The sequence below is a fragment of the Haplochromis burtoni genome, unplaced genomic scaffold (genome assembly GCF_018398535.1).
Source record: "Haplochromis burtoni strain Fernald_Lab_line unplaced genomic scaffold, NCSU_Asbu1 Contig_22, whole genome shotgun sequence".
In the NCBI taxonomy this organism is placed as follows: domain Eukaryota; kingdom Metazoa; phylum Chordata; class Actinopteri; order Cichliformes; family Cichlidae; genus Haplochromis; species Haplochromis burtoni.
In genome coordinates, this window is record NW_024582383.1 from 3,024,422 (window position 1) to 3,038,064 (window position 13,643).

General features: G+C 39.7%; 1 protein-coding gene across 1 annotated transcript; it reads left to right on the forward strand.

Moving 5' to 3' along the window:
* Positions 1-4,660: 4,660 nt before the first annotated feature.
* Positions 4,661-13,643, forward strand: LOC102310709 (neuroblast differentiation-associated protein AHNAK; the record flags this gene model as incomplete). Its single annotated transcript, XM_014332011.2, is given in 6 exon segments — positions 4,661-4,744; positions 9,705-9,814; positions 11,439-11,519; positions 11,626-11,734; positions 11,831-12,006; positions 12,578-13,643. Coding segments are annotated over 4 exon segments (1,354 nt in total), but the record flags the coding sequence as incomplete, so codon positions are not given.

Genomic DNA, 13,643 nt, shown 5'->3' on the forward strand with positions numbered 1-13,643 from the left:
ATACCAGTACTGCTATAACAGTGCAGGAGGTGTGTGTGTGTGTGTGTGTGTGTACACGTGCACATGCACAAACATCCTGCTCAACAACGCTCCACAGGTATTCATTAAACGGCACAAGTTCCAACCTGAAGTAAAGGCAGTGAATGTAACATGAATCGAAGACCAGTGTGTGTTCTTCCTCCATTTCCCAGATTCTAGAAAAATCATCCCCCAGCTAACAGACATGTATAAACAACACCCCCCTCATCTGCGCACCTGCACCCTCAACACCTGCATACTTGCTATATACTGTCACCTTTTGCTCGTTTGACTGGAAATCCAAACAAATATGTTCTTGTTTTTTGGGAAATCCATTACTGACTATGTATTTCTTTCATTTGTAAAAACCACAAAACCGCTGCTCCTTCAGAAGCCTCCATCATGCATATGGATGGATATTAATGCCAGTGGCAGATATGGGACTGATACATCAAGGCAAGGCAAGTTTATTTGTATAGCACAATTCACCAACAAGGTGATTCAAAGTGCTTTACAGAGACATTAGAAACACAAACAAATAAAAAGCATGATTTAAAATTGATTAAAACAAGCAAACAAACTAACTAACTAATTAACAAACAAACAAACAAAACAGTATATAAAATCAAAACAGATAAAATCAGTAGTTAAAATGTAAGTTTTGAAATTTAAGCTTAAAAGTGTGGATTTGGTGCTTTATTCAAATGCAGCTGAGAACAGGTGAGTCTTCAACCTGGATTTAAATAAACTGAGTGTTTCAGCTGATCTGAGGCTTTCTGGGAGTTTGTTCCAGATATAAGGAGCATAAAAGCTGAATGCAGCTTCTCCGTGTCTGGTTCTGACTCTGGGAACTGATAAAAGACCGGATCCAGATGACCTGAGGGATCTGGAAGGTTCATACTGGGTCAGGAGGTCACTGATGTATTTTGGTCCTAAACCATTCAGAGCTTTATAGACCAGCATCAGAACTTTAAAGTCTATCCTCTGACGGACAGGCAGCCAGTGTAAAGACCTCAGAGCTGGACTGATGTGGTCCACTTTTTTGGTCTTAGTGAGGACTCGAGCAGCAGAGTTCTGAATGAGCTGTAGTTGTCTGACTGATTTTTTAGGTAGACCTGTAAAGATGCTGTTACAGTAATCAAGCCTACTAAAGATGAATGCATGGACTAGTTTTTCCAGGTCCTGTTGAGACATCAGATCTTTTATCCTTGAAATATTCTTGAGGTGATAGTAAGCTGACTTTGTTATTGTCTTAATGTGTTTTTCTAAGTTTAGGTCTGCATCCATCACTACACCCAAATTTCTCGCCTGGTTTGTGGTTTTTAGTGTATAGATTGAAGTTCTCTGGTGACCTGTAATCGTTTTTCTTTGGCGCCAAAGACTATTACCTCAGTTTTGTTTTTGTTTAGCTGGAGAAAATTGTGGCACAACCAGTCATTAATTTCCTCAATGCATTTACCAAGAGCCTGTACAGGGCCTCGGTCTCCTGGTGACATTGTGATATATATTTGTGTGTCATCTGCATAGCTGTGGTAGTTTATTTTGTTGTTCTTTATAATCTGTGCCAGTGGGAGCATGTAGATGTTAAACAGAAGGGGTCCCAAGATGGAACCTTGGGGAACTCCACATGTGATACTTGTCTGCTCAGATGTGAAGTTACCTATTGATACAAAGTATTTCCTGTTTTCTAAGTATGTTTTGAACCAGTTTAGTACAGTTCCTGAAAGACCTGTCCAGTTCTCCAGTCGTTTGAGTAATATGTTGTGGTCAACTGTATCAAATGCTGCACTGAGATCCAGTAAAACTAGACTGACATTTTTCCACTGTCTGTATTCAGACATATGTCATTAAACACTTTGGTCAGAGCGGTTTCAGTGCTGTGGTTCTGTCTAAAACCTGACTGGAAGGCATCTAGCAGTTATTCTGTTTTAAGAAGTAATGAGCTGTTGAGAAACTGCTTTTTCAATGATCTTACTTAAAAATGGGAGATTTGAGATCGGCCTGTAGTTGTTCATTTGTGTCTTGTCAAGATTGTCCTTTTTCAGTATAGGTTTGATTACAGCAGTTTTTAGTGATTCTGGAAACACACCTGATAATAAAGAAAAGTTGACGATCTGTAACAGGTCTGACTCTAAAGTCTTTGAGACCTTTTTGAAAAAACTTGTTGGCAGGACATCTAAACAGCAGGAGGAGGAGTTCAGTTGACCTAAGATGTCCTCCAGGTCTTTGCTGTTAATGGTTGAAACTGTTTCATGGTGTTTAAACAGTTTTTTGGTGGACACAGTACATATCCTGGATCTGCTGTTGATGTACCAACTGCTTGTCTAATCTTTTGGATTTTGTCTGTGAAGAATTTGGCAAAGTCATTGCAGGCCATGGTTGAATGAAGTTCAGCTGCCACTGACACAGGAGGGTTTGTTAGCCTGTCAACTGTAGAAAATAAGACCCGAGCATTATGGCTGTTTTTAGTGATGATGTCAGAGAAGTAGGACCTCCTTGCACTCCTCAGCTTGTAAATTATAATTGTGAAGTTTCTCTTTATAGATGTCATAATGAACCTGGAGGTTTGTTTTTCTCCATCTGCGCTCAGCTTTCCTACACTCTCTTTTTTCATTTTTCACCAGTGTGGAGTTTCTCCATGGAGACTTTTTCCTTCCAGAGATAACCTTCACCTTAATGGGAGCAATAGTGTCCATTACATTTAACATGTTAGCATTGAAGCTATTGACGAGCTCATTGACTGACCTCTGGACAGGTCAGGTGTTAATGGGAAGACCTGGTTAAAGATCTGCACTACTGTCTTCAGTTATACACCGTTTTGTGATCACTGCTGTTGATATATTTGTGTGGGCTGAGATTTTACTTTCAAAGAAAACACAGTAATGATCAGACAGGCCCACATCAGACACAGTAATGTTTGAAATGCTCAGGCCTTGGAGATCAGTAGGTCAAGAGTGTGTCCTCTATTATGTGTGGCCTCTGTTACATGCTGAGTCAGCCCAAAGTTGCCCAGAGTGTTACTCAGGTCTTTAGTCCCTTTGTCCTGAGGGTTGTCCACATGGATGTTAAAATCCCCAACAATAATTACACAGTCGAAATCAACACAGATCACAGACAGCAGTTCACTGAGGTCATTAAAAAAGTCTGTGCAGTATTTGGGAGGCCTGTAAACATTAAGAAACACAACTTTGGATGGGGCCTTCAGCTGTAAAGCCACATATTCAAAAGACTGAAAACTTCCAGGAGACAGCTGCTTACATTGAAATGATTCATTAAATAAGACAGCAACCCCTCCTCCTCTCCTGCTCGCCCTGGACCTCACTGATAAAACTGTAGTTAGGAGGGGTCGTCTCGATGAGAACAGCTCCACTGTTACTTTGGTCCAACCAAGTTTCAGTTAAAAACATAAAATCAAGGCTGTGCTCAGTGATTAAATCATTAATTAAAAATGTTTTCCCAGCTAAAGATCTAACGTTTAATAAAGCCAACTTAAGTGTTTTAGAGGTATTACTTGTCCCCTCGTGTTTGGGAGCAGTCTGTGGCACACAAGCTATGTTTACTATGAATTTCTAGTAAAGTGCTTCATATGGAGCTGTCCAACTGAGAGCAATCATTGTGACACATTGTGTAAAAGAGTTTAGAGATTGAAGTAAAGATGATTTAATGCCATTTTAATTCTTCTCTGAACCTTATCTTTAAACTTTCTTTGTGATTAAATTAAACTTGAATGAAAAAGATGAAATACAAAGGACACCAGCCCTCACATCAATGAAAATCGTGACTTTAACTCAAAATCCAAATGAGTATTTCCTTGTACATTTGTAAATATTTTGTAGCCAGCAGCTTTAGCCTGCTGTGGTTTCTTGGTCCTCTGAGGAGGACAGGATCTTCTAGTCACCAGAGCCAGTATTTCTGCCACGATACCTCTGCAGCAGCTCAATACTGGGATGGTCCCACCCCATCTCTCTCACCACTCTCATTTGTGTTCATTACCTTGGTTTGAGCTCTCATGTTGATGATAATAGTAATAATTATTATTATTGTTGGTAGAAGTAGTGGTATTAACTGATGTAAGAAAACAATGTCTCCCAAATGTGCGGTTAGACATGCTCACCGAGCTTATTAGAACCTAGAAATTCAGGTTTACTCGTCTGCTGGTAATAAGAAGGGGCCAGGTTGGTAGCAGGTTGGCCTTATTATGAAGAAAAGCCATAAGTAAGAGGTCAACTTAATCCACTTATTGCTAACTCCAGCTACAGGAAGCAGCAATAACAATATCTTGGCACAGGGCTGACTTGACACAGGCGCGGTTGTGATAAGGTGAATGTAGCACATTCATGAATCAGACATTATCCAGATAACATATGTAGAAATAGCTGCAGAACAAATAAAAAGGCAGAATTTTCTCACAGCTGTCTCTTGAAATGGGTGTGAATGTTACTGATTTGTTACAATTGAGTGATCCAATATTTAAAAATGGCTATTTGAAGTTTTGAATTTTGTCTTTTATACATTCCTCAGTTCCTGTTCTGGTAAATGTTTTACTCTTTTTTTTTTTTAACCCTTTTTCGTGTACTTCCTGTTTTATTTTGACATTTTGATTCCCAGTGCTGTTTCCTTTGTTTTTACTTCTCATGCCCATTAGTCTGACTGAATTCAGCTGTTCCAAATCATTGTTTGATGGTGTTGGAGTTTCCTGTTGTGCTGCACAGTGCACATCGCAAGTGTAAGTCAAAATAGGTTTTTCTCTGTTTATCAAACTAGTGTTGATTTAGCCGTCAGTAATTTTCTCCTTTAAGATTTTAATTATATATTCAAAGTCAAAACAAATGAAAATACAAGTTTGAACACATATGGCTTACAGCCTGGTGCCTTATTCTGAACTCCTCTTAAAAAACAAACCAAACAAACATATTTTGAGTCAGTAGTCAGTGGCCACCTTTCTTTTGAAATACATAGGATGCTAAGATTGTCTTTTATAAGTGATACTTTGATGTAACAGACAGGTTTTGTTAGTCCAAATGACCATCCTTTCCTTAAGTAGGTCGGATGAGCTGATCTGAGTATTTTATGAACTCGGATCAACTCAAAACAGCCATCTCCAGGTTATTCAGGGAATTGTCAAAAAACCATATATAGTCTATAGCGAGCAATCATATGTTGTTAATGTCTGGGAGCATGTGCAGACTGCTTTGAGCTACAGTAACTCAATAACCCCTCGTTACAACAAAGGTATGCAGAAGAGCATCTCTGAATGTCCAAAACATTGAAACTTGAAGTAGATGGACTGTTGCAGCAGTTAACCACAGTAAACTGAGGCTCCAGTTGGCGCTGGCTCACCAACACTGGACAGTGGAACTATAGGAAAATGTTGCCTGGTCTGATGAGTTTTGATTTTTGGATCAGAATTTAGCGAAAACAACATGAAAAGATCCGTCCTGTCTTGTATGAGTGGTTCAGACTGGTGCTGTCACAATGTAGGGGATGTTTGCTTGGCACGTTTTGGCCTCTGAATACCAACTGAACACTGTTTAGATGTCACAGCCTACATGGTTATTGTTGCTGACCACATTTATCCCTGTGAGACCACAGTCTTCCAGAAGCATAACACACCATGTCACAAAACTCGAATCATCTCAAATTGGCTTCCTGAACTTGACGGTGGACGTGCAGCTGCAACTGTGCTGCTATGGTGGCAGTACGAACCAAAATCTGAAAGGAATATTTCTAGTACTTTGTCAGATCTACGCCATGAGAAGGGCAAGCAAAGAATGTAGGATTTCTAAAGGACAAAGGGGTTCCAACCCAGTATTAACAAGGTCTACATGAGTAAATGTGTAATTCAAAGGTAGATCATTACAATGACTGATGGATATAAAAATATGTACCAGGGCTCGCAAAAATCGCTGGCCCGACGTCCCGGAGCTAGCGACATCTCCGGTCGGGTGACCAAAATCTATCTCAGCCCCACCCGACGGCTTATCATATAGCCCGACGGCTTTTATATAGCCCGAAGGATTATCATATAGCCCGACGGGCGGGGCTGAGATAGATTTTGGTCACCCGACCGGAGATGTCGCTAGCTCCGGGACGTCGGGCCAGCGATTTTGCGAGCCCTGTGTACATTATGAAGTGCATACCCAAACCTTTTGGTGACAGTCCTGGCCCTGTATCCTTTCTCGTGCATATGGCAAACATTTAAAGTTATTTCATTAAAAAAGACTCGTCATGCTCTGTAACAGGATATTTTAGATATCAACAGCCACAAATGGAAAGTCGTAAAACTTATCTTAAGTCCTGGAAACTAGCCCAGAGATTTTTGATTAGTGACTGCATATCAGGGATATCCAGCTCCAGGTCTTGAGTGCCGGTGTCCTGCAGGTTTTAGATCTCGCCCTGGGTCAGCACATCTGAATCACATGATTAGTTCATTAGCAGGCCTCTGGAGAACTTCAGGTCATTTAGCCATTTAAATCAGCGGTTCAGGACACAGCACTCGAGGCCTTGAGTTGCCTGTGGTATACAGTGTGGATTTAGTTCCTCAAAACGTAAATACAGAGTAGCGATGAAGTGATTCATCTCGCCTCAGAGTCAAGAGCCTCTAGGGCTGTGATGACGAAAACTGAACCTACACATTTGTTTCCATTTAAGGTTGTTGTGGTCATACAAATGAAAATAGGACTCACACAGGCGTACATGCCCACACAGATGTAAGTGGAGGATGATTTTTGTAACACATTCTGCTGCTTGAGTGATGTGTTCAGTGAAGGTGCCACAGCCACATTTACCACAACTGCTGTTTTGAAGTTTGCCCCTTCTGCGAGTGCCTCAGTTTGACATACTGTCTCGCAGTATTCGAGATGCTGTTTGGGCACTGAGCCCTATAGCAATTATTATAAACCAGGAGAAAGGACAGATCTTCTGAATCAACTGTAATCTGTATTAATGGGTATCTGCATTAGAATTTGTCAGCAGGAGGCTGAAGTTAGGTACCAGATGCTTCTTGCTTCATTTGCATTTGTAGTAAAAGTTTTGCTGATCAGTAATGTCTGAATGACTCTAAACGGTCTTTGTGGACAGCAAGAGAAACTTATTGATGACTGCACATGAAACAGCAAGTTTTGGTATACATAGACTCTTTATTTACCCTGAAGGAAATTTACATCCATTATCCAGATATCCACCAGCTACAGTGGCAGCCACTAGAGATTTTAATGCTCCAATAATGCTCTGTGGCATGTTGTCACACTGCTGAAGTCTGTCTAAGTTAAGGTTTAGCAGAAAATTGCAATCTATACTTTTTATACTCAGGAATTGTCCCTCACTTCTGGTTGATTTTTATTTCACTGTTAGAAACGTAAGGTTGGTTTATCACCTTCAGAAATATTCCAGAGGTGTTTCTCACAGATGGAGCTGAAGATGGAGCTCTGCTTGGCCCTTGTGTGATCAATGATCTCTCTCACTTAAAGAAATAGACACAGTAAAATTGTAATACATGAAGTGACTCCTCCTGTTTCTTGGGAATTCTAGTTTCTGTTGATCTGTGTTTTGCTATCATTTTACATTGACAACACCCTTCTGAGTGTCTCTTCTACACAGTCATCACATTGTATTAACTGGTCACATGGGTTGGGTAGTGACTTGCTGCACAGTCGGGTACGGCTTTACAGGTGACATTCTCTGCAGAATAGCTAAAATGCTTTGCGGGAAAATGCCACTCCAGTTCGTCATCATTATAAGTTGTTCTCCGAAAATGTCTGACAGAATTGTTTCAACACCTAAACAAAGTGGCACCTTATTAGTATGGCAGGCCCATGACACACAAGGCAGACTCACAGTCGGTCAGCCGACAAGTTATTGAGGCAGTAAAATCAGCAGTGGAAGTGTGGGGGTGTTGCACAGCACAGGCCAACTGTCAGCCAAAAAAGGTTTCAGAGAAAGTATCTGTAACTGAGCTCCAAGAGGAGCTCATACTGGTCCCAGGGCTGTGTGCTGAAGGTTGTTGTTGCAGACTTTTGTTAAATTTGATTGCAAATAATTTATGTTTGTCCATTGTGTTATGTTGCAATGCAAAAACGACATTCTCATTATAAAGTAGTGTTTCCAGTTAATATTTGTACAGCTGCTGTTATTGTGTATATATTTATTTATATTTCTTCATACATTCTTATATAGTTCTATATTGTGTATTTTGTTGTACAGTTATTTTATTTTCAATTTAATTTATATATTTTATCTTTTTCTTTCCCAGTTAAATTTACCCTTCATTCTAATTTGTGTTGTACAGTTATTTCATTTTTAACCTTAATTTATATTTTATTCCTTCCTAGTTAAATTTACCCTTTTTAATTTTTCATATTTATTTCCTATCTTATTCATAGCCTTTTCCTTTTTTGTTTTTTTTCTTTAGGTCACGAGCAGTTGTCCAAGCATTTCACTACATATCGTACTGTGTATGACTGTGTACGTGACAAATAAAATTTGAATTTGATTTATTTTAGTGAATGGTCAAGACTAAACATTATTTCAATGTTGTATTTGTTGGAGGGCTTTGATGTCTACATGCTCTCAGAAAATGTTTAAATTATGAATATGAAAAGTCCTGCGTTGAACCTAATTTCATGTTTAAGAAAGTGTCCGACATAATTCTTTGGATGCTGCAAACTGAGCGTGCAGCTTTTAGCCTTACACGCTCAAGTGCTTTACAAACTATTTAGGAAGCTAGCTATCAGTTAGCTTAGCACAAACACTGGAAATATTTGGACTCATGGTTTGCTTAGTTTTTACTGTTGAGTTCACTGACACTGAAGCGTGTGCACTCTTGCTGCTAGAGGTTGACTTGTAGCCCATTTGACAATCATTAGCTGTAAAGCAAAATGCCAATTGTGACTTTTAAGCCCGTGAAGCCATTAACAAGTGTTTCTTTGTGGAGCTGGCATGCTTTCCCTGTGCCTGTGGGGGTTTTCTCTGGGCCTTCTTCCTACACACCAAACACATACATGCTAGGTTTTTGATTCTAAATTGACCATGGATGTGGAGTAGACAAAGTGCTTGGAAGTATACAAAATACAGCTCTTTATGAAGGTATGGTCAAATGTGGTCGAGGACTAAAGCACTTTGAGAGGTTGGTGCAACTGGGGGGAAATGGATGTTTTTAAACACAAGAACATTTATATCTGTTTCAGTTTTTACACGCTTTTAATCCTGCTGTCCTAGCACCTCATCAGGTCATTGTGCTGTGAAAATTGGATTACAAGCTTGAAACATAATCACGTTTACTTATTATTCTTGTTAAATTTCAGTGTACTAAATATGTACAAGTATACCAAAATGAATAAAAATGAGTGCAGCATTAAATATGGCAGTTTTTAAGGAATGTAGATAATCAGGAGTCTTTAACTACCAAACAACTGTTTAAAAAAAATAGACACTGAGGCAAAATGAAGTGTAAGCAAGTGTTGCTGCTTGTTTGTACCTTTGTGGACCTGGTTAGTCCTGTTGATAAGGAGTGGTGTTTCTCACTCATACATCTTTCTCTTGTGCTTTCTAGTCAGGTTTCGGCTGCCTAAAGGCCTAGTCTGAAGTTAAGGTGTGTGGGGGTGTGTGTCTGTGTGTGCGGATTTGTTGCAAGGGGGCTCCAAAAGAGGCGGTCCTGATGCTGCCTAACCTGTTTGCCTGCATTATAGGTATTCAACTGGCAGCTTCACCTCGTCCTGCCCACAGAGCAGCAGTGATACACTGAAGAGGAGACATCTGGCCCTAGGCTTTCCTAAGGAGACGGTGTCTTTGGCACACGGTAAGCCCATCAAACCTCAGTTTGGTTGTTATGGCACAATCTATGATTGGAATAAATTGGAGGAGATTTGATAAAAAAAAAACCAAACCTTAATGTTTATTCATTTCAAAATCTAAAAATTGGATTTCAGTAAAATGTACATTGTAGTTGGTATAGGTTCATCTCTGTACTTCACATCAGTTACATTTATGTTTTCATTCGAGTACTGAGACTGACCCCCGTCCTCTCACAGACTTGGGTGGAAAGTCTGAATTAATACTGAAGCCATTTAAGGATGAGGCGTTTGCTTATGTTTTGCCTCTGGTGTCATTGATTTTTTTTTTAAACGTATTAAATTGTTGTACTTGTATGTCAGCACCAAACTGCAGAGTTTGTCTAGCGTAAAGATTTTAAAACAGGTTGACCACAACTGTGGGCATGCCAGACTCTGCTGTCACCGGGCTCACACCCTGTTTGATTGAAGTTGTTTCTCAAAACGTTGCCACCCTGGATACACCTATTAACGGCAATGCAATTAGTTTTTTAAGAAGTGTCTTGTGACTTCACTGCCTTTCCTGTTTATTGCTCATCGCTGGTTTGGGGAACCATAAGGTAGAGCCTAAAACCACTGCCCAGTTTCCTTGCAAGTCAAGAATGCCTGAAACAGCATCATTGAGCACATGACTACAGTTTTCTGAGCTCTCACTGAAGAATTAGATTTATCTACTGCTATCTGGTTATTACCTGGTTAGTAGTTTCTATATTTAAAGAAAGAGAACTCCTGGGATGGACTGTGTTATCACCAGTGGGTGTTGGCCAATAATAATCAATTAGCAGTTCGTTTTGTAAGTATTGTTTTGTTTTTTTCAGAAGTCCTGTTTGTGTTTCAATTTGAGTGACTGTTTTTACCACATCTGATTTCTTTTTTGAGTTGAATTTAAAAGCATGGTGTTGACGATCGTCTGACTCTGAGCTCTGCTGGACAGTATAAACCTGATGAAGCAGACGCTCTTGAGTTTAGGGTTTTTATCACAGCATGTCTAAAAGCTGCTCCCTCATTTTCTATTCGACACTGCTGCAAGTGAATTACGTTAGTGTTTATATGCGAATGTGTTGAGGTGTGGTCGAATCCAGTGTGTGTCAGTCAGAATGCATCCAAACCAACTGGTTTAGATGCCTACATACACCTTAACAAACCTGGCAAAGGCTTTAGATTCCTGAAGTGTGAGACAATGTGGTTTGTGGGCGTCAGAGTTTCTCTGTCAGTTCAGAATCAGGAAAAAATGAATAAAAGTACCAGCTCTTCTTTAAAAAAACAAAACGCGTTTCACTTGTGTGTCTTCATGTGGATCGTATTATCAGGTATTACAAAAATGTTATTGCACGGGTAGAAACAGTGACACACTATTTTTTAGCTGCACCTACAGTATACCTAAACCAGTGTTTTTATTAATAAGCTGAAAGCTGCATGTTGCTGCATTGTTTGTGATGAGAGATCAGAAAGAGTACAGCTTTTAGAAAAAATAAAATGATCTGATTTTACTTTTACCTACAAAAACGACATTCAGCATTGCTTCCCTGCATCTTACTTAGTCGGTGTCAGCTTTAAGTAAAAGCTCCCTCTGCTTTCTTTTGTGTTTCACAGATAATATTGCTGTAGTTCCCACATTCGCTTGAATTGTCATATGAATTCTGTGATGTGGATGTGCATGTAATAGAAATAATGGTAAGTATAACAATGTTAGACATACAGTGGCTAACAATCATACACAAAAATGTAAACAGTGCCTGATGTAAAAATCTCACACTGTGTATTCTAACCACTGTCAAAGGACCAGGACAGCAAGAGTGCAAGCTTCTCAGAAAGCCTCGTGCTGGATAACGCTGAGAAAGGAGTTGTTGTTGCAGGAGTCAAAGACAACACAATCTCTCCAAAAAGTGGTAAGATAAACATTTCAGATTCATTTTTGTTAGTTTTGAAAATTCAATAAGCACTAATAGAAAAAAAGAATGTGACATTATTTCTGCTCCTTTCAGGAGAAAGGTTTGTTGCAGCAACAATACAACTTGATAAACTTGAGAAAAACGATGTGGAGAAAATCTTGAAGGTGCTGGAGCCATACGAAAGCAACATAAATCTTCTGACAAAGAAGGACTTGAGCCCCGGTGTTGACCTTGGCTCTTTGGGAGTAGGTCTCAAAGATTCGGCAGCGGTAAGCATCAAGCTGTGGGGAACATTTGGTTTATGTTATTATAGGAAACACCATAAAATATGTTTTTATTTATACATTTTTAAACCTTTTTGTGTATCAGAACTGTTGAAATATTGACTTTCAGTATTTCAATAAACTGTCAAATCACAATATATCTGAAAAGATATCCAGTTAGACATTAAATCCTTTTTCTAAAAACTGCATATGTGAAGCCTAAAATCCCCTACGTAAAAATCTTTTTCTCGAATCTGTTACCAAAATTAAGTAATAGTAAGCATATCAGTGCTTTCTAAGAAGACGGGTCAGTTTGCTTATTTCAACATACAATATATATATTTTACTGATGCAAGTGACCTAATGTATGGGGACGTTTTGTGAGGTGATGGTGATTTACTTAATCTAGTCCATCCTATTCGTCCATGACATCTTCTATTTCCCATTTCTACCCCCACCTTGCTGCAGTGCAGATGAACTGGACATGATTTGTGCTGCTCAGAATACAATTTTGGTTAATAGTCAGTTAAGTCAATAAAGTTAGTGCTTTAATTTGGTTTTTTTTAATTACCAACAGATATTACAGAAGGATCTGTCGCTGGATGCATCAGCTCAGGGACCAACCGTTTCCCTTGATGGCCTGAATGGAAAGCTTAATGATGCACAAGGGTTGGGGGTAAAAATAAGTGAACCGACTCTTAATGGAGACCTTCCCAGTCTTAGCCTAAATAAGCCATCAACTGATGCTGGTGCCACATTTAAAATGCCCTCCGCAGGGTTTACGATGCCAGACATAAAATCAGATTCAAGTGGAACCCTAGAAGTACCTGATATCAGTGTCTCAGCTCCCAATCTTAACACTCCCACTGCAACACTAGACATCAACAAACCAGAAGTCGAAGGCAAAATGAAACACAAGGCCCCGAAATTCACAATGCCACACTTCAATCTACCTGATCTTGATGCACCAAAAGCAGACATTGATGTCTCTGGTGATCCAGGTCTTCCTTCAGTCAGTGGAAGTATGGAGAGACCAGACCTCAACCTGTCAGCTCCAAAGTTAGATTTGAAAAGTAATGATTTGGAGCTGAATGGGCCAAAAGTGGATTTGAATAGTCCTGATGTAAATGTAAAGGCCCCAGATGCTAATATTGAGGCACCCTCAGGGAAAATCAAGTGGCCCCATCTAAAATGGAAAAGTCAAAAACTCAAAGGACCAGATGCCAACTTAAATGCTGACCTGTCCACACCTAATGCCAGCATTTCCACACCAAAGATTGATGGTGATCTAAGTACCCCAGATGTGAATGTTGGCTCAGCTCAAGCTGATATTAAAGGCCCTGATCTAGATGTTCAAACCCCAGATCTTAACGTTGATGCCCCTTCTGGTAAGATCAACTGGCCTCACCTGAAATGGAAGAAGCCCAAACTTGAAGGATCAAAAGCAGACTTGGACATGGATGCAGACCTAAAACAACCTGATTTAAGTCTTTCAGCTCCAAAGATTGAGGGTGACATTAATGTACCAAATGCTGAGCTGAGTCTTCCAGAAACAGAGCTAAAGGCCCCGGGTGTAGATGTTCATGCCCCAGACGCTGACATTGATGCTCCTTCAGGAAAAATTAACTGGCCTCATCTAAAGT